The sequence below is a fragment of the Aspergillus aculeatinus genome (assembly GCF_003184765.1).
Source record: "Aspergillus aculeatinus CBS 121060 unplaced genomic scaffold BO66scaffold_1, whole genome shotgun sequence".
In the NCBI taxonomy this organism is placed as follows: Eukaryota; Fungi; Ascomycota; class Eurotiomycetes; order Eurotiales; family Aspergillaceae; genus Aspergillus; species Aspergillus aculeatinus.
Genome location: NW_020291470.1, coordinates 976,447 through 997,129, shown reverse-complemented (window position 1 = coordinate 997,129; position 20,683 = coordinate 976,447). Strand labels below are relative to the sequence as shown.

At 41.1% G+C, this 20,683-nt stretch overlaps 6 protein-coding genes across 6 annotated transcripts in view; 3 read left to right on the top strand and 3 right to left on the bottom strand.

The window, feature by feature from the left end:
• The first annotated feature begins 54 nt into the window (after positions 1-54).
• Positions 55-2,325, top strand: BO66DRAFT_363281 (FAD-binding oxidoreductase). Its single transcript, XM_025645108.1, has 3 exons — positions 55-970; positions 1,057-1,922; positions 2,006-2,325. The coding sequence occupies exons 1-3, from the start codon at positions 401-403 to the stop codon at positions 2,151-2,153; spliced, it is 1,584 nt and encodes a 527-aa protein (XP_025509261.1). The 5' UTR covers positions 55-400; the 3' UTR covers positions 2,154-2,325.
• Positions 2,326-3,141: 816 nt separating this feature from the next.
• On the top strand, positions 3,142-6,906 carry BO66DRAFT_285626 (acetyl-CoA synthetase-like protein; the record flags this gene model as incomplete). Its single annotated transcript, XM_025643125.1, has 1 exon — positions 3,142-6,906. A coding segment is annotated over one exon (3,765 nt), but the record flags the coding sequence as incomplete, so codon positions are not given.
• A 1,116-nt stretch (positions 6,907-8,022) lies between these two features.
• BO66DRAFT_416709 (C-3 sterol dehydrogenase/C-4 decarboxylase family protein) lies at positions 8,023-9,241 on the top strand (the record flags this gene model as incomplete). The annotated part of the gene is made up of 1 exon (XM_025649616.1): positions 8,023-9,241. Exon 1 carries the CDS (start codon positions 8,090-8,092, stop codon positions 9,239-9,241), a length of 1,152 nt encoding a protein of 383 aa, XP_025509259.1. The 5' UTR covers positions 8,023-8,089.
• Positions 9,242-10,224: 983 nt separating this feature from the next.
• Positions 10,225-12,121, bottom strand: BO66DRAFT_8386 (glycoside hydrolase family 30 protein). The gene is made up of 3 exons (XM_025653643.1): positions 12,009-12,121; positions 11,024-11,947; positions 10,225-10,956 (listed from the first exon to the last, which is right to left on the bottom strand). The coding sequence occupies exons 2-3, from the start codon at positions 11,886-11,888 to the stop codon at positions 10,349-10,351; spliced, it is 1,473 nt and encodes a 490-aa protein (XP_025509258.1). The 5' UTR covers positions 11,889-11,947; positions 12,009-12,121; the 3' UTR covers positions 10,225-10,348.
• Positions 12,122-16,223: 4,102 nt separating this feature from the next.
• BO66DRAFT_310110 (uncharacterized protein) lies at positions 16,224-16,481 on the bottom strand (the record flags this gene model as incomplete). Its single annotated transcript, XM_025643273.1, has 1 exon — positions 16,224-16,481. A coding segment is annotated over one exon (258 nt), but the record flags the coding sequence as incomplete, so codon positions are not given.
• A 2,947-nt stretch (positions 16,482-19,428) lies between these two features.
• The window catches only part of BO66DRAFT_407243 (RTA1 domain-containing protein), a gene marked incomplete at both ends in the record, with an annotated part of 2,254 nt that continues 999 nt past the window's right edge, over positions 19,429-20,683 (bottom strand). The window contains one exon of the mRNA XM_025649050.1: positions 19,429-19,469. Within this exon, the coding sequence (XP_025509256.1) occupies positions 19,429-19,469 (41 nt within the window). The remainder of the gene's footprint in view (positions 19,470-20,683) is intronic.

Genomic DNA, 20,683 nt, shown 5'->3' with positions numbered 1-20,683 from the left:
ACCAACTGTCGGGCAGACTCCAATTGAGGAGGATTCTAAGCGAGAGGGGATCTACAGGGGCAGGCCTCAAAAATCCGCCGTCCGAAACGCTCCCACCTCGGCAAACCAGCAGCCAAGCCCTGCTTGTGAACATGGCTGCAGATCGACATCAACCAAAGGACGTTGGTCCCTGACTATAATTCTCGCCTTATCAAGGGTCTGGCCAGTCAGAAGCCAACCAAGCAGGGTCTGGAAGTGAATCTCCCGTTTGATCCGTCCCCTGGTGGAATACGAAATAAACACGGAGCAGGGCCGTGGCCACCCCAATTTCAGGACGGTCGGATTCATTGATATTTAGCACAACACTTTCAGCACCAGGAATGTTGTCAGGAGCAAGATCTCACAGATCCATACCTTCACAATGCGCTCGGTAGCCCTACTGCTGGCCGCAGCCCTCCCCGCTCTAGCCGCAAGCACTGCCAACAGCGACGCAGTAGCCGTGTGCGAGTACTTGCATACCACCTACCCCCAATACACCGTCTGGGATCCCACCGGCCCCGATGCTCTTCAGACCTTCTGGAATCAATCCTACTATACGAACGCGGTGACCGAGTACTGGAACGGGGTCAACGCGGAGAACCGACCCGCCTGCACCTTCTTCCCCGCCAACGCGCAGCAAGTGGCTGCTGCGGTGCAGCAACTGAACCAGCATCCGGACGCCCCCTTTGCCCTGAAATCCGGCGGCCACAACTTCAACGTCGGGTTCTCCAGCACCAAAGGTGGCCTGCTGATCTCCTTCCACGAGAACCTCTCCTCGACCACCCGCAACCCCGACGGACAGACCTTCGACGTCGGGCCCGGCGCACGCTGGGGCGATGTCTACGCTGTGGCCGAAAGGACCAACCAAGTGCTGGTCGGTGGACGACTGGCTAACATCGGAGTAGCGGGTTTCACTCTCGGGGGCGGATTGTCTTACTACTCCGCCCAATACGTACTGCCCCTTGCCCTAAAACCCCGTTGCACTACTAGTATTCACTTGTCAGAACGCCCAATCAACCCAAACTAACTCAACCCTAGGGCCTAACCTGCGACAACGTCGTCAACTACGAAGTGGTACTCCCCAACGCGACCATCGTCAACGCAAACCGCACCTCCCACCCAGACTTGTGGTGGGCCCTGCGCGGAGGCGGGAACCGCTTCGGGATCGTGACCAAATTCACCTTCCAAGCGCACCCGCTCGGGGACGACGGCAGGATCTGGGGCGGGATCAAGGTATACACCGCCGACAAACGCACCGCCATCTTCGAAGCCCTGGCGCAATTCATCCGCGACTACCCGGACGCCAAAGCGGCGGTGATCCCGACCTTCGACTTCGGGCTGCCGGGGGCCCTCATCTCGAACCCGATGCTGTTCTTCTTCTACGACGGCCGCACACCCAGCGCGGGCGCTTTCGCGGGACTGGAAAAGATCGAGGCGCTGATCGACGGCACCAAGACAACCACTTACACCGAGCTGACCAACGAGGCCGGCGGGGCCAAGATCTACGGGATCAAGGCCGCGGCGCGCGTGAACACCTTCCCCAACCTCGACCCCAAGAATATGTCCTCCCTGCTGGAGGCGCACTGGTCGACATACCAGTCCATGATCCGGAATGACTCCTCCCGGGACCTCGATATTCAGATCGGCACGTTCACGCCGCAGCCGCTCTCGGTGCGGATCGCCAACGCCTCGCAGGCCCGCGGCGGCAATGCCCTCGGCTTGGACCCCCGCCACGGTGATAGGTTCTGGGTCGAGAATGATCTGGTCTGGGTGAATGATCACTGCAACGAGGCGTGTCCCGGGTATTTGAGGGAGGTTGCGGATCGCGTGAATGTCGTGTTCGATGAGACGCTGCGTGGGGCGCGGCCCACGAATTACCAGTCCGGGGATGTGGATTTCGTTTCGTAAGTTCTTTCTTGTCTGCTTCCGTGGGAGTTGGGCGTGCTCGGCTGGGAAGACGAGACAATAATAATCTAATCGTGCGCAGGGTCAATCCGTTGTTCATGAACGATGCGGCAGATTATCAGGATGTGTATGCCAGCTACGGGGCGGAGAATCAGGCGCGGTTGGAGCGGATCGCCAAGGCGTATGATCCCAACAGGTTTATGTTCCGGCAAGGGGGTTGGAAGTTCTGAGTTTTGGTTAGGTGCGGTGTTTGTTGGGATCATTGTGCATTAGCCCCAGGGTGTAATCTTGGGTTCTGCACTCGTGACGAAAGAGAACCCAGGCTAAGGGGGTGAGAATGAAGGATTCTGCCTTTGGAATTGGTTTTTTAATGTTGATATCCATCTAGCTACTAGCCATGGGGAGAGAGATCGGTTCTCATAGGAACGGTAGATCATTTTCCAATAGCGTATCTCCAGCTCATTAATGCGGTTGCTCTCTTCCACGATCCTCACTTCCCCTCTCGTCAGTCGCAGGACCAACCGTATGTCGCGGAAGTATTGTCCAACAGTGTTCTAGCCATGCTCAAGCAATTGACTGTAATTGTTCATGAGGATCTCTCAGCCATGGCGATTTTAATCGAAGACCAAGGCAAATTACTCCCACAGTAAGCAAGGGGCGAGGCAGGTCTCCCAGCAGCGGAAAATGCCTTTCCGGTTTCCTCTGCAGTAGCTCACAACGACCAGATCCCGGGCCCGGTGACTGTGGTTTACTCGTCCTAACCTTGGTTGGGCTTCTTCAGCGACGATGCTTCATGAGTCAGGATCAGCTCTTATCATGTAAGGTGGTTTTGGACTAGCGAGTCGGTGGGTAAGGCAGGCAGGGATGGGTGCAATTTCCATTGCCCTAAGCCGGGTACTGCCTCTCCCCCGGACACAAAACCGTGGCAAGGTTATTTGCTCTTAAAACCTCAGTAAGCTGGTGGCGCTGTTGTGGATTCAATAAACCCGAAAGATGTCATCAAATTCAGACCCAGTCAATCCAGCGAAAAGCCATGGCCTTCGAGAAATATTCACGGAATTCGAGGGAGTGAGATTTCCTCCCGTGCCCTCGGATTCGTATCGTGCGTCGCCGGACAGCCATGCTCGAAGAGTAAGGACGCTGGGAGCATCTACGAGAAGTTCGCATGATAATATCTCAGCCCTGCTCTGCTTGAGCTGGGCCACGGTGCTGTCGTTATACACTAACGCAAGTGACGTGCTCTTCGGGCTGATCGATGACAGCCACGGTACCGGCAAAGGGTCGGAGTCGCTCGTTCCCTGTCGCCTGCTACTGGAGCCGGAGGACACCCTCGCCGCCGCAACGGCAAGGATCGCTCAATTCCAGGATCTAGTTCCCTCATTAGAGCAGATCGGTCTGACCGAGCTGCGCACCATGAGCCCTGACGCCGCGAAGATTGGCACTTTCAACAACCTGCTCGTTATCCGGCGGGGAGCGGTTGGCAGTCGTGTTACGAGCTTCCTCGACCCCAATGGCCATCCCTACGCCTTGACGATCACCTGCACCGTGGGTTCTGACAGGGTGTCGATCCACGCGCAGTTTGATCGTCGTGTTTTGGAAGACTTCGTGGTGGACTCGATGCTGGATCAACTGGCCTCTGCCTTCGACTGCGCGCGGGATGGTAGCGCCTCGCAGGTCCGAGAGCTTCGGGCGATCAATGCCAGCGATATGCAGAAGATCCGGGATTGGAACGATCGTATCTTCCTCCCGGAGAAAGGAACTACATGCATTCATCATCTCGTCGAGCGCCGGTGCCGGCAGCGGCCGTCGGCCCCCGCCGTGTGCGCCTGGGACGGCGAATTGACATACGAAGAGCTGAACCAGCGAGCCTCCCGTCTGGCACGCCAGCTAGTGGTGCACCACGCCGTGAGACCGGACCGGCTCGTCTTCATCCTGACGGACCGGTCCATGTGGACGACGATTGCGGTGCTCGGGGCCCTCAAAGCCGGGGCGGGCATCGCGTTCCTGGACCCGTCTCAGCCCACGCATCGACTCGTCACCATCTGCAGCAAAGCAGATGCCCACTTGATCCTGTCTGTTGATAAGCATGCTTCTAAGGCCAGGCATTTGGGACCCCCTGTGGTGACATTCGCGGCGGTGGACCGCTACCTTGTGACAGACAACGAGGAAGAAGAATTCCACCCACCCACCATGCAAGGCCGTCATGTCGCCTACGCCACTTTTACATCCGGCTCCACCGGAGAGCCCAAGGGCGTCCTGATCGAACACGCAGCCTTCACCTGCAACTACACCCGGTATCGCGAGTTATCGGATCTGACCAGTAATTCGCGAGTGCTGCACGGCGCATCGTACGGATTCGTCGTCAGCATCCTCGAGAATCTCCTGACCCTGTCAGTGGGCGGCTGCGTCTGCATTCCCTCCGATTCGGAACTGCAAGAATCTGTCACGGCCGCGATGCGAAGATACGGCGTCACCTGGACAATGATGACGCCCTCCGTGGCCAGGACCATTGATCCTGCCGCAATCCCGTCCGTGAAATCGGTTTTGCTGGCGGGCGAACCGATGGGCCGGACCGACCTGCGCCAGTGGGCCGGCCAGGCCGATGTCTACAACCTGTACGCGCAGTCGGAGTTTTGTACCGCCATTACCTTGGCGAGAAAGTCTGACGCTGAAGGGGAGGACGGACCTAGTACCCTTGGACCGGCTGTGGGTTGCCATGCTTGGGTGGTGGATCCCCAAGATCATAATCAATTGATGCCCATTGGGGCAGAGGGGGAGCTGGTTGTTTCGGGTCCCTCAATGTTTCGAGGCTATGTTAACAGCCCTCACCAGACGAGGGCAGCATTGATCGAGGATCCAAGCTGGATGCAACCGCAAGAGATCGGAATGGGCTTGCAGCTGCTCAAAACCGGCGATCTGGTCCGCTACAACTCCAGTACTGGATCACTGGAGTTCCGCGGCCGCAAGGGCAATCGAGTGAAGATTCGTGGACAGCGAATCGAGCTGGGAGAAGTCGAGTTCCATCTACGCACCCACTTTCCGGACTCCGGGAATCTGGTCGTCGATCTCGTGCATCCCGTTGATGAGAGCGCTGAACAGCATCTGATCCTAGTGGCCTTTGTCCTGACGAGCGCAAAGGAGAGGATCCAACGGAATGCCACCGCTGTCTTCGGGGCACCGACACCGGAGTTTCGTCTCCTGGTGCAACGTGCCTTGGCAGAGGTGCGCAAGGTCCTTCCAGGGTATATGGTTCCCTCGGCCTTTGTGGCTGTCACAACCTTCCCTCGTACCGTATCCGGGAAATTGAGTCGCGCTGCTCTGTGTGAGGCCGCATCGAGATTATCTCGAAAGCAACTGGCCAGCTATACCACCGCTCCGAAGTCCTATCGGTCGCCTGCTACGGAGCCCGAGCGCGTGTTGCAGGCCGTTTGTGCGGAGCTGCTGGGCCTCAACCTGTCCTCCGTGAGCATGGACGATAACTTTATAGACCTGGGGGGTGACTCTCTCTCTGCCCGGCGGCTGGTGGCCATGGTCCGTGCCGAGGGCTGGGGCCTGTCCCTTGTAGATTGTCTTAGCGAGCCTACTCTGAGCCACCTGGCACTGCGCGTGCAGCAGCCAAGCTCAGACGACATGGACCCAAGCCCTCCAACAGCTGCCCAAGACCCGTTCGAGTCAATTAAGGAAGGATTCCTCCGCAACCTGCCCAAGGGCCTAAACCCGGACCTCGTCGAAGACGCCCTCCCTGCCAGAGAAATCCAGGGTCTGTATTCTCAGGAAGAGATCCAAGACTATCTCCTCTGGCAGCTCACCGGCCCGTTCGATACATGTCAACTGCGTCAGGCATGTGAAGCCCTTGTCCGAAAGCATCCCATTCTCCGAACCATCTTCCTCCCATACCAGGACCAATGCATGCAGATTGTGCTGCGCGACATCAATCCTCCCTTCGAGGTCGTGCATTCCACTAGTGCGAGCCAAAGCCTGGATATGATCGCCCGCTCGCTCGCAATGCAAGACCGCCAAATCCGGCACCAGACCACTCAGCCCATCGTCAAATTCACCCTCATCCAAGCCCAAGACAGCCACAAACCAGAGCCCCCGATTCTCATCATGCGCCTCAGCCACGCGCAGTACGACGGCCTCTCCCTTCGCCCCTTACTCCACCACCTGGCGAGCCTCTACACCGCTACGGCGCAGCCACTCCGCACCGACTACGCAGACTACACCCGCCGATGCCGGCAACTCCGCACCCCACAAGCCCTAACCTTCTGGCGCACTCTCCTCGACGGGTCAATCCTCACAAACCTCCACCTTCCCCAACCCTCCCCGGACCCATCACGGCCACACCCAGCAGAAGACAAAACCCTACACCTCACGCGCACAGTCCCGCTACCCTCCCCGCTCCCGCAGGGAATCACAACAGCCACCCTCATCAAAGCCGCCTGGGCCACCGCGCTACACCAAGAGACCCACTCCCAAGATATCGTCTTCGCCCAGCTCGTCAACGCCCGGGACATCGACCTCCCCGACCTCGACACCCTGATCGGGCCCTGTCTGAACATCATCCCCGTCCGCGTCGGCTTCCCTCCTTCCCCGGCTACTCCCGACAAGTCACAGAAGGGGGCGCATGCCCTGCTTACCACCGTGCAGGCCCAACACGCCCAGTCCCTGGAATACAGCACCTGCCAATGGCAAGAGATCGTCACCCAGTGCACCGATTGGACGAGGAACGGTGGAACGAGTACCGTTAGCTCGATCGTGCTGCACGAGAACTTCGACGCGAAGCCCGAGGTGGATTTGGGTGGCGGGCGGAGGTGGAAGATGCTGTCGCCCATCCTCTCCAATCCGCCGGATCAGACTATCTTTTTGACGACGTGGCCCGAGCGGGATGTGCTTTCGGTGATGTTTTCGGTGTCGAGTCGGTGGGTTCGAAGGGAGGATGCGGAGCGGTTGGTGGAGCGGTTTTGTGGGAATCTGGCGGGGTTCGGGGGGTGAATTGTGCATGTCTTTGGGGCTTGGGGGTGGGGGGGTTTGCTTTTGTTGGTGCTTGGTGTATTGATCTCAAGGGCTTCGGGTTATGTTTTGGGGTTCTGATGTTGATTGATGTGGTTTGGTCTGCGATTTGTGGGTGCGGGAGTTCTTGGTGGATGTTGGAGACGAATTTGGAGTGCTCATCACGCTCTAAGAGCTTGAGATATCAAACATCATTTAAGAAAAGATCATGTGCACAAAATGAATACCTCTTGATACCGCCTCAACAGTTCTGTTTATACAGATGGGGCTCTTTTGCTTCCCACCATAGATCACACACCTCCAGCTTTCAGCCACGCCTTCTCCATGGACCTTTACGGAATGGCATCTTATCAAGCTCATTGACAGATTTCCAGATCACATCATCTCTTCTATGGAAGCAGTAAGTACTCTGCTTAAATTCTATCTTCTGAGAAAGCTCGACTCAGATGGTCTCCCTCCCAGTTCTGGTATTAGGACTCTCATATAAGACGAGGCCTCATGGTTTCGAGTCTCCAAGAGAGGAGACAGTGTCTCCACTTTCTCCACTGCATAGACCAAACTTCCGTAGTACGCCGGAAAATCTGAATGACAACGTATGTTAGGACCGCAAGGAATGCCCGTGAAGTGCCTTACTTTGACGCAAACAGCAAGTCTCGGCGAGAAGACTTTGGGGAGGAAGACACCGTTCCCGATTCCATCGGGAGGAGAAAGAAAAGATGACTGGGTTGTGATATCTCAAAAGAAACAACACGCTGTAGACAGCGGCAAGGCCCGTGCCGGGAGGGAGACGGAAGGCGTTTGTAGCATGAGGTGGCATCTTTCCGCATACTATGTGGATCCAGTTTGATTGAGTTGATTTTTCTTTCTTTCTCTCTTTTTGGGGGGGGGGGGAGGCTACGGCACTAGTAAACTGGTACATACAAGAGTAAGGATACTATTGTACTGCACAGTAAGTTAATATACAGTACTTTTGTCGGGTCGGAATTCCGCTAAATGTCGGCAAAGTGATGAGCCGCTTACACTCACAATTTGCCCCTTTGTTTTGTTTTGTGTTGCACTATCTCCCTCCTTCCAACAACACCCAGTCGTCTCCGCCATAGGTCATAGTCATCTATATATACAGTCTGAAAGTCATCCATCCTTCCGACCACCCACAATGGTCATGGCCGAGGGACACACCCACTTGAGCCGAAGCACGGTCCTTGTTACCGGTGGATCCGGGGGCCTCGCCAGCCGGATCCTCCAGCTCTTCGCGGAGCGTGGCTGCAACCATCTCCACTCCCTTGACCTTCGAGAACCATCTCACCATCTCCCCGGAGTGAGCTATCATACCGGGGACTTGACTGACGCCGACGCGATACGCCAACTGTTCCAAGATGTGCAACCCGAGACCGTCATCCATACCGCCAGCCCGAAGTTCGATTCTCCGAACCCCATCATGTACAAAGTCAACGTGGAGGGCACCCGAACCCTCCTCCAGATTGCGCGAGAAGCGGGCACTCAATGCTTCGTATACACCAGCTCAGCCAGCGTCATCAGCGACGCCCAGACGGATCTGATAAACGCCGACGAGACCTTCCCCGTCCTCCTCGAGGAGGGGCAACAGCCGGAATTCTACGTCTACACCAAGGCCCTCGCAGAGTCCTATGTGCTGTCCCAGAACCAGCGCCGAGCCTCCAACCCCTTCCTAACCTGCGCTATCCGGCCCTCGGGCATCTTCGGTGTCGGCGACCTCGTCGTGCTCCCGGGCATCCTGGACGCGTATTTCCGCGGTCAGACCAGGTGGCAGATCGGCGACAATCAGAACCGCTTCGACTTTACCGAGAACACGAATGTCGCGCACGCGCATTACCTGGCTGCCGCGGCGCTGCTGGCCCAACTCTCGAAAAGTCCCGACTCGCCGGATGAGGATCGTGACGATGATGACGATGATGACACGACAAAGGTAGATGGGGAGGCCTTTTTCATATCCAACGACGAGCCGCGATGCTTCTGGGACTTCACGCGGCTGGTGTGGAGGTTCGCAGGGGATACGACGCGGCGCGAGCAGGTGTGGGTGATCCCACGGCCGTGGGCATTCCGCCTGGCCGGCTTCCTGGAGTGGGTCTTCTGGGCACTGGGTCTGGGCCAGCCCCCGTTGACCCGGACCAAAGTGCGGCTCAGCTGTATGACGCGGTACTTTTGCATCGACAAGGCGAAGACGCGGCTTGGGTATCGGCCGGTGGTGGGGCTGGAGGAGGGCCTGCAGCGAGCGGTGGAAGACTGCTTGAGTCGGCGGGCCACTGAGGGCTTGAAGAAGTTCTCTTGAATAGAACGGGTTTCTGGAAAGCGACGACGGATTCAATCGATACATGTGCCTCTGAGGCTGTGAGGCAGGGGATCCAGTATTCAATGTAGAGTGAGAAAGTTAGTAATGGGAGGAGGAGAGAGAAGTTCTCAACCGCCCAAGTGAGGCTACTTGAAGCTACTTTACACACGATCAAGTATACACTTATAGTGCATGCTCGAAGAAAAACCTGTAGAGGGCTTCAATCCTGGAGCGATTAGACTTGTATTCACTTATAACACCCGAGCCCACATAGGAGAGCATGTGATATCCGTCTCATCCATTTTTTCTTCTTAGTGAGGACATTGTTGACTGCCACACACCTCTGCTCACATCCTTCACGTACTCATCCTTGACAAATCAGCCCTGTAAGCCCACCAGCCCTTCAAACCCTCAGCGTCCGCATCATGAGCCACAACATAGCGACATCCACTCAACCTCGTCGCTCAACTCAGCGTTTTCGACATCTTGATCTTTGGTCTCACCTGCCCACACATCAAACTCCAAATCCTCCTCATCAAAGCCGCCAAAAGCAGCAGGAGTCAAGCGCTTTGGCTTTTCCTGAATAGGTCGGCCCTGTCGTACCCAAACAAAATCATCAACATCGAAGACCAAATTTGGACTGCCCCCCTTCTTCCCTTTGCCTCTCCGCCAGCATCACGAACAATCCCCCCTACGCCAGAATTTACGTCAGCGACGCTGATGGCAGATATCTGAAATTCGTGGATTCCTGTCCCGCCGAAGCAACCACGCGCACTCAATCTACATTGACCACCGGATCGTCGGCACATGACCCTGCCAGCTGTTTCACAGGAGTTGTTATACAAAGGGTATTTCCCCATTCCCCCTGAGTAGTAACTCCGAAGAATCACGAAGGGGCCGAGTGGGGGGGTGTGAGGGAGGGGTTGTATTTTCCAGCGTCAAGAGGATGATTGATGCGGTTGAAGCGTAAAAGTAGTATGCCAAGTTACCCGAATTGGAAATCCACAAATGATTGCATAGATCGTCATCCAATGCGCCCCTTAAGAGGAAAGCGATCCAGACCCCCCCTCCCCACACGCATCAAAAGAGAAAAAAAAGGTATGGTTCTCAACCAGGCAAAACCCAGGTCGTCACCGACTCCTGCGGCACATTCCCACTCCAGACCCCGCCCGACCCCAACGTCACCGTCACGTACACATCATTCCCAAAGGTATTCTGGATCACCAGCGTGCGCGAGCCATCCGGGTTCACCGAGGCCACCGACTGCACCCCGCCCCCGTTGTCATACGTGTAACTGCCCGTCCCGCTCACCACGACCGCCCCGGGGGGCATGAACTTGCTGAACTGCGCCATCATGTAGTACGCCGTGTTCAGCGTGTAGCTCGTGGCGCTGTTCACCGTGACGAGCCCGTGGCAGGTGGCGCACCCGCCCGAGGAGAGGTGCGGCCCGTCGTCGGCGTCGGTGCCCAGCGTCCAGGCCATGACGCCCGCGGCGTAGTTCTGCAGCGGGCCCATCGTGAAATCCGCGGCTTGGTGCCACGCCCCGGACGCGGGCGTCCAGCATTCCGTCATGTACTGTTCGGTGTTTGGGTTGGTGCTGTGGAAGCTCGAGAGGACGGTCCAGTCGACGTTGCTGGCGTAGCAGTGCCACGCGACGGCGGGGACGTAGGTGCTCGCGCCGCTGGAGAGAATGGTTTGCGGGTAGCTTGGGACGTCTTCATGCTTGTTAGTGGGCGGTGGTGGGAATGGGAGATGAGAAAGGTAGTCTGAAGGGGCAAGTACCGGTATTGTGGTCGTAGGCCCAGACCTTGGTGTCGAGGCCCGCTTGCGCCAGGGCGGGGCCGACGTATTTCTCGATGAGGTCTGCGGACTCGTATGCATACACGTACATGGTCGGGTAGCCTGCTTGGCTGTTCAGGGGCTCGTTCTGGATGGTGATCGCGTCGATCGGGGCTCCCAATGTGGTGTACGCTTGGATGTATTTCACAAAGTACTGGGCAAAGGCCGCGGCGTAGCCCGTGCTGCCTGTGCCGCCGCTGGTCAGGTACCCGTCGTTCAGGTTGTTGTTGGTCGTGCTGCCGTCGATGACGCCATTGAGTTTCATCCACCCCGGCGGGCTCCAGGAGGAGCCCAGGATCGTGAGGCTGGACTGCAGGGTCTTCATTGTGGCGAGAAGCCTGGCCATGGCGGTACCCCGATCGCCCAGGTTGAAGCCGGTCAGCGACGGGTCGGCGGCGTTGTTGTTGTCGTCGTAGGTGTAGGCTGGGTCGCCGGAGAGGTCGGAGGCGCCGATGGTGTGTCGCATCAGAGAGAAGTTCGCGCCGTCGGTGGTCATCAGCTCGTTCAGCAGCTGTTGGAGCGTGGCTTGGTTCAGGGTGTTGAAGGATGTCACGGTGGCGTCGGTGACGGCCGCCCCGAAGCCATTGAGGGTCTGCCGGTGGCCAGACGCAGTGTCGTCGACGGTGAGCTTCCAGGTAGACGCAGAGCCGGGACTGCCGTTGCCCTGCACGGGGGCAGCGATGGAGCTGAGTTTGTAGTTGCCCGCCGAGTTGGAGCTGTATGCTGCAGCCTCGGTGGCGCGTTTCCCGCTGGCCGCGGCGTGGCCGACGGCAAGCAAGCCAGCCAAAGCACCTAGGTTGACAAGCATTCTGGTGTGTGTTTTCTGGTTTGCATGGATTCAGATCGTGCAGACTGAGTGATCAGACCCTGAAGATAAATAAGCAGCTGGAATGCAAGGGGTGGTGGGGGGGTTGTCTCCACAACTGACTCGCTTCTTGGCATTAGGTGTTTCATGGGCAATCCTGCTATGCCCCAAGTGTTGGTTGGTAGCATTGGGGGCCGACAAAAGATCCAGTCATCATGGCCCAGGCGTTGCACAGCCCGCCCAGAAGGATTCAACTTGTTTAGAACCCGAATGGGAGCTGCCCTTTTGGGAGAGTGGTCCCTGACCCAGGGCCCTGTTGGAAATGAAAGGGGCCATCTTTGCCTGTCTGGGATGCGATCGGAAGCGGGGCAAAGCTTAGTCGGCTGTCCGTCGGGGCTAACTTTCAAATTACAAGTCTTCTTGGTAAGCCTTTTGGTAACCTGCTGAAGAGACCCTCTCAGGGTGTTGTCTTAGCTCTCGTATAGCGGTGATTGAATCACATGAGGCTTTCAAGCTGGTAAACTGTATCGTGCCTGATAAAATGCCGTTGTGCCGTTGTGGGGTGATGAGGGCGAACTGAAAATAGACATCTTTACCTTGAGGTACGCAGCGACGATATTGAGCTCCCATCTAACTCGAAGCTGCATATGCCGGAGTGTGGGACCGAAGAACCATTAAAATGATATCAGGCAGAGAGTATTGAGATGTTGAAGAATTGAAGTGTTTGAGGGCATTGAAAGTGGCTGCCGAGGCTAAACAGTGTGAGGAGAGCGTGAAGAAAGATGGATTCAAGCTATCTGGACACCTATCTAACTACCGGCCGAAGACGGTAAGCTATCTAGTTAATAGAAGGCTAAGTACTTTATATATTTTTTTTTAGCTTGCTGTAAGGTTCAAATACTCTAAAACTATTTAAACTATATAAAATTACTATAATAAAAAAACAGACTATTTTCTTGGTATTAAGACATCGGAGTAGTTATATAAAATAGGATTAATAACTACTATTAGTAGGATAATTATAAAAAATATAATTAGTTTTTTATATAGTAATATTACTAAAATATATAAAATAATATAAATAATATTTAAATTATTTATTTAAATAAGTATTTAAATAATATAAAGTCCGTTATAGAAAGTAGTTTAGTAAGATTATTTATAAGATTTTTTTATATTAATATATTAGAAATCTATTTTATTATTCTAATATATATTTTTATATAAAATAATCTAATATTAATCTATTGTATTGACTTTAAAACTGTAGATATATAAATAAAATTAATTATATTATTAAAATCTATATATATAATTATGTTTTTATTAACAGATAGACCTAATTGTCAGGGCCGATCAAATCAGTTCATTCTCTACTAATCTGGTGCTAATGGCGTAAAATTTCGAATATAAAAAGAAGAAAAGAAAAATAAGAATAAAAAAACATATATTTATAGTTTATTTATTATAGAACGACCTAATAGACAAATAAGATAAATATAATAAAAATATTAAATAGAATTAGTAAAATAGATTAGATTAGTAATATTTATCAGGCTGTTTTTATATTATCTTCCGGGTTAGTTTTAACTATTTATAAATAAGAAGTATTTTTATAGTCTTTTTTAGAATTACTTTTATAATATAACTATAGGCTGTATATATTTTATAGGATTTAAAATAAAGTTATTATTAAAATAGTTAGAATTAAAGATTTTTTTACAGCTATTTTCAGCCAGGCTTACAGATATTTTAAAAAACCGGGGCTCTCTAAATAAGAATTATAAAACTTTTTTAAAAATATAAAAATATTTTTTAAATTTTTTACTAAATATTAGAATAGGTCTGCTTTGTTCGAGTTCTTTTATTTAATATAATATATTAGATACTTTTAATATATATAAAAATTAAGAATTTTTTTTATTTTATATTTTATATTTTTATTTATATTTATCGGCTCTGTCTAATCCTAGGTTTAGTCTAATATTAGTTTATTTATTAATATAAGTTAAAGTTTCTTAGAATAAAATATTAAGTATATTCTAATATTAGCAGATAATTATATTTAAAATATATTTTTTTTATTTTAGAATTTTATACAGGCTGTATTATTTATCAGCTAATTTTTTAAATAGTTGTTTCTAGTTCTAATTAAAATAATCGATATAGACTTTACTTTCAGCTTAGATTAAAGTTTTTTTTTAATAATAATTAGTCTATGTGGCTTATTATTTCTAAGAATTAGTAATATTAGTTTTAATAAATTTCTAAATATTTTTAAAGGAGGTCGCGGTACTATGGGTATAGATAATATTTATATTTTTTTATTTAATATTTATTAGAAGTTTTTAGTTAAAGAATAGTCGGAGCTAGTATCTATATTCTGCTTAAAATAGGAATATTCTAAAAAATATATATAATAGATATACTACAGCAAAGTCTATTATTAATAACAGTTTTAATTAATTATTATAAAAATTATTAATAAATAGGATTAGTTTTTAGACTAGATACTAGTTTATATTCTTAGTCTATCTATTGGTTTGGAGGTAGTATATTATAAAAAATTTTAACTTAATTTAAAAAATATAATAGAATTTTTATTAGAATTCTAAGATAAATTCAAATCTTTTATTAAAAATAATAGTATTTAAGAATCTGATTTAAATATAAATAAATCTAATAAATAACCAGGCTATATTTTATATGATAATATTCTTAGTATATAGAATTAATACTATTTATTTAAAAAATTAATTTACTATTATATATATAGTATTGTGTTTCTGCATATTTTTTAATAGTATATAAAAATCTATAAATATATACTATTATAGCTGGTTAGTGATAGAAAAAGATTAAAATAGTTTTTATAATAGTTTTTTTTAATAATTCTTATATTTATAGATTATATAGTTATTTAAATATCAGCAGGTATTTTTATTCTAAATATTCTAATAATAATATTATTTAACTAGTTTAAAAATCTTTATCTATTCTGAATATATAATAGATAGCTGGTAGTATATTTTATTTAATAATCTTATATATAGATCTTTTTTAGTAGATATTATTAGATATTTTTTATATAATAGTAATCTGTTTTAAAGAAAGTATAAACTATTTAGATTAGTAGTATTTTTTTTAGCTAAGTTTAGTTAATTTATAATTAATATAAAGAATTAAATTAGTTAATAATAGTTTTTTATTTAATAAAATTAGAATAGATAGTTATAATATTTATAATATCTCTAAGTCTATTTATTTAAATTATAATATAATCTAATCATATTTTTGGTCGGACGGTTTAAAGATTTTCTTTTATTAAATAAGTATATCAGCTAAAATATTAGCTTTTTTAAATCTATATTAAATTCTGAAATAGTATCTAAATAAGAATTTGGTTTATTTTATTTATTATATATTTAGTTTTTTTAAAGTTATAAAGTACTCTAGTACTCGGTAATCTATAAGTATTTTAAAAAAACTTTTATATTAAAAACCTTTTAGTTCTGCTTTCTAAATTTTTATAGATCTTATAATAGCAAGTATTTTCATTATAAATATTATAGTTTTTTTTGGTAGATATTATAGTTTTTAAGAAAATAAAACTAGATATTATTAGTTATTAATATACTAAATAAAAACTTTTATAATAGTTTTATTTATAGTATCGGTTTCTAATCTAGTAGAAAAAAGCAGATTATAGTAGATTAGTACTAGTATTAAAATAAAAATCTTTTTTAGAAACTTAAAGACTATCTGATATTTTTTATTTTATATAAAAAAAGTATTTTTATATATAAGCAGTATTAATAGTTAGGCTAATCTACTATAATTTTTAATAAAGTAATAATAAAAGTTATAAAATTCTAAAAATAATTATATTCTATAAATTATTTTTAGAACTTTTTACTTTTTAATAACTACTATCTTCTCTGGGTTTATTTATATTTTGTTGGTAGAGATAATAAAATCTAAAAACTTAGTTTTTATAATATAGAATTTATATTTATAAATAATAGTTTATAGACCGGCTTTATATAGTCTTTTAAAAACTAATCTAATATAGATTTAGTATCTAAAAAAATTATTATTAAAAATAAAATTATTATTAATATATATAGTTATAAACTTATTTAGATATTTATATATAATCTTATTTATTAATCTTTAAAATACAGCTGGTTTATTTATTAGTTTAAAGAAGAGAATTTTATACTTAAATATACTATATTAAATCTAAAAAATAGTTAGATTCTTTAAGTCGGGATCTATATAAATATAGTAAAAATTTTATCTAATATTTAATTTAGTAAATATTTTAGTTTATTTTAGTTAGTTAATAATCTTATTAATTAAAAATAATAAATATAGATTTTTTTTAGTTAATATATTAAGCTTTCGATAATCTATATATATATAAAAACCTTCTCCGGATTTCCGAGCTATTAGAATAGATAATATAAAAAAAGCTGAGCTCGGGATAATAAAATTTTTATTTAGATTTTTAATAATATAATATCTTATAGTTTTTAATTCTTCGGCTATTATTTTATATAGTAGAGAGAATTTTAATAAAAATTTATTATTAAGCTAGATTTTATAGTTATAGATACAGAATAGTAGTAGAATATTTAAGACTTATTTAAAAAATATTTTAGTTAGATTATAATATTAGAAAAGAAGAATTCTGATAATTTTTTATTATTTTTATTTAATAAATATTAGTTTTATTTTTTCGTTGATTATTTTTTTAATTTTTTATAGAGATATAATAAAGATTTTTAATTTTAACTTTCTTAGATATTACTAAAAGCCGGTTATTTTAATTAATATTATTTTTAGATTAGCTGTTTTTAGTTTTACTTAGCTTTTAGTTTATCAGTCTATAAGCTTATTTTTATATTTTTTTTTATTATTAGGGTATAATATCTTATTTATTTTATATAGTATTTAGATTTGGTTTATACTATAAATTCTGCTTTTATCCGGTCTTTATATAGTCTATAAATAAAATAAAAAACTTAAGTTTTTATTATAGTATTTTTTAATTATTTTTTTATCCGGAGGCGGGTTATGATTTGTAAATTATTTTAATATTTTATAATAAATAAAAATAATATTATATATTAGTTATTAATTATTTTAAACGGAGGTGCTTTAATAGTTTAGTAAAAAAAATTATTTATTATTTATTTTTTAGTTTTAATAATTAATTTATTTTTTTATTTAATATTCTTTTAGTATATCTGGTTTATTTTTTAATATCTAATAATTCTAGGGAAAATTATTTATAGAAGTTTGGCTTAGATTTTATTTTTAAATAAAAGCTTTTCGGACTATATAAGTTAGTTTATATAATAGTTTAGTAAGACTTTTTATTTTATTAGCTATAATTTTTCTAAGATTATATTATAAGATTCTAGGTCTAGTACTAGAAAGAAGATTTATTTAAAAAAAAATTTTTTCTACTATAAGATTAAAATAAATTATGTATATTAGAGAAGTAGAGAATTTTTTATTAAATCTAATTATATTTTAGATATTTTATAGTTTAAATAACTTAGTTTTAAGAAATATTTCTATTTTAATTATAAACTTAGTATTAATATAAGTATAAATATTTATTTTAATATTTATTAAAATTTGAATAAAAACAGCTATTATATTTTTTAAAATTAGGATTTTAATTATAAAATTATTTTTAAAAAATTTTAATAATATTCTTAGATTAATATACTACTGGTTAATATTTATTATATTTAAGACAAAGACTTTTTCCAAACTAAGTTTTTTATTAATATATTTTTAGATTTAGTTTTTTTTATTATTTTAATAAAAAGTATTTTTTTAGATAGTTATAACTTAGATATCTGGGTTTTTTATAATAGAAGTATTTTTTTTAGCTAGTAATATAACGCGGGTTTTTTTATTTATATAAGATTTAAATAGGGTTTTAGTTTTATTTTTATTAATTATTAAAATAGTTCTACTACTTAAATTACTTTTATAATTTGCGGGTAAGATTCAGCGGTAATATTTTATATTTTTATTTATATTTTTAGAAATTCTGGTATATATAATAGTATATTATTTAAAATCAACATCAGACTTATAAAATTTAATAAAAATTAGTTTTTTAAGCTTTAGAAGTAGTTTTTAATAAAGATTAAATTTTTAAAAATCTACTAAAATATCTACTTTACCGGCCAGATAATAAAACTAGATATAAAAATTATAGAATTTTTATTTTAGAATTATTTTAAGATATATATACTTTAGTTAGATATTCTACTTTCGGTTCGGGTTGATGTAGATTATAGCTAAGTAAGATAGAATATTTATTATATTTTTAAAAAAATATTTAACTTTAATTTATAATTTAAAAAATAAATATTTATAGATATTGTTCTTGCAGCAGCTAGTAATATATATTTTTTATATAGCCGGGTTTTTATAATAATTAATATTAGTTTTAAATTTCTGCTTAACTGCGAGTTTTTAGTTTTTAAAAGTAATATTCTTTTTATTGTTAAATATCAGGGGATCGGAAAATTTTATGGTTTTTTTAGAGATTAAGACTTTTTAGCCTATACTAATTATTAGGATTAATATAGCATTTTACTATATTTTAACTTAGATTATTTTATTTTTTAAAGTATTTTTTTTGTTTCTAATAAATTAATATTATAAGATAGGACTTTTTAATTAATTTTTAATTAAATTAGGCTTTTTTTAGCTTATCTGCTTCGGTCAATAGATTACTAATCTTTTTTTTTTAATTTTATTATAAATTTTTAATATTAATTTAAAGATATGTATAAGGTTCTTTTTATAAAGATTATAAAATTCTTTAGATATAATATTTTTTTTGGAAGTCTTATTAGTTTTATTTATAAATAGGATTGATTTTTATGTTTTTTTTTTAGATAGCTTGATTTTTAATATATTTCGCGCTATTATAATTATTCTTAATATTTTAATTTTAATATTAGTTAGTTTAGGATTCAGCTTATTCTAAAATCTGGTTTTTATTTATTAGTTTTATATAGTCTGCGGGCTACAGTAATAAAATTCTTTTAATTTTAATAATAATCCAGTTATATATTAGAATTTAAATTAAATTTTTTTTATTTTTTAGTTACTGTACAGTCTACAGCTATAGTAATAGAAATTTAGTTAGGATTTATAATTTTAGATTTATATTTTTTTAAATAGATATTTTCTAAGATTAACTGTTATTGCCGTCGACTTGTATAAGAAAAAGGAAACTTTTAAAAATAATAAAAATATATATTTTTTTATATATTTATTTATAGAAAGTTTTAAAAAAGAAGTAGAAGTAAAGTAAGATTTAAAATTATATTAGGACTGATTAAATTAGTTTATTTTCTACTAATCTAATACTAATAACATAAAACTTCGAATATAAAAAGAAGAAGAAAAAAATAAAAATAAAGAAATATATATCCGCGGTTTATTTATTGTAGAGCGACCGGATAGGTAAATAAAACAAATATAATAAAGATATTAAATAGGATTAGTAAGGTAGGTTGGGTTGGCGATGCCTGCTGGGCTGCCCTCACATAATTTTATAGCAGACTTATATAAAAAAATAGTTTTATAAAATATTTTATAGAATATTATATATTTAGTAAATATAGATAAAAATATTAAGACTATTTATTTATATATAAATTATAATATCGGAGATTTTATATAAATAATAATATAGATTTTTATAGATTTTATATTATTATTATTTATATATAAAGTATTAATATAAACTTTAAATTATTTATTAAAGTTTTGGTTATATATGATATTAAATATAGAATTTTTAAAATAATATAGAATATATTTAATAGTATTTTTATTAATTAATTATAAAAAGACTACTTAATATTAAAAATAATATATAATATATTTAATATTAATATATATTTTTATTACTAGTTAATTTAGTTTCTTAATATTTTTTTATAATAATCTATATTAATAAGATTAAAGTCTTTATATAGTATATTTTAATATCCGGGGTTTATAAAGATTTTTTTTATCTAATAATTAGTGATATTATAGTCTGTAAGAAGTTTATTAATATATATATATTAATCATTAGTTATTATTTTAATCTTATAATCTTAGTATATTAAATTATTTAAAAACTGTGCTAATTTACAAAGATATTTTAATTATATAATTTTTTTAAATTTATATAATACAGCTTTAATTTCTACTATATTAGATATAGTAAAAAGAAAGTTATTTATATAAAATAATAAAATTATTTTTCTATATATATAAATATAGGCATCTTGTTTTAATAATTTAAATCTAAATATATAAAATATTTTTTTAATTATTTTATTTTAAAAAAAATACTATTTATTTAAAACTATATAATATTTTTTTAAATATTAGACTTTACTGTATAATTTGCAGAGGCCTGTTGGTTAGTATATATATATAAATTATTTCTAAAATTTAATATTAAAATATATTATAATAATATTATACTAAATATATTATAATTATAAAAGTATAATAATAATAATTATAAATTTAAAATAGTATTATTTAGAATTAGAGTATAGTTATTCTTAAAGTTAAAACCAGACTATTAATAGTTTTTATAAACTATTTAATATATTTTAAAATATTATATCTATTTACTATTGTTGGTTTTTATAATATATATTTATTTATTAGAAAAAATATAGGTATTAGATGGTTTGTTAATAAGATTAAATATATTTTTTTATTATTTATTATATTTAGTTTTTATTATCTTT

Coding starts and splice junctions, on each gene's coding strand:
- BO66DRAFT_363281 (XM_025645108.1), top strand. CDS start 401: ATGCGCTCGGTAGCCCTACTGCTGGCCGCAGCCCTCCCCGCTCTAGCC. Junction 971..1,056: donor CTTACTACTCCGCCCAATAC/GTACTGCCCCTT, acceptor ACTCAACCCTAG/GGCCTAACCTGCGACAACGT. Junction 1,923..2,005: donor GGGGATGTGGATTTCGTTTC/GTAAGTTCTTTC, acceptor AATCGTGCGCAG/GGTCAATCCGTTGTTCATGA.
- BO66DRAFT_8386 (XM_025653643.1), bottom strand. CDS start 11,888: ATGCTTGTCAACCTAGGTGCTTTGGCTGGCTTGCTTGCCGTCGGCCAC. Junction 10,957..11,023: donor GGCCTACGACCACAATACCG/GTACTTGCCCCT, acceptor ACAAGCATGAAG/ACGTCCCAAGCTACCCGCAA.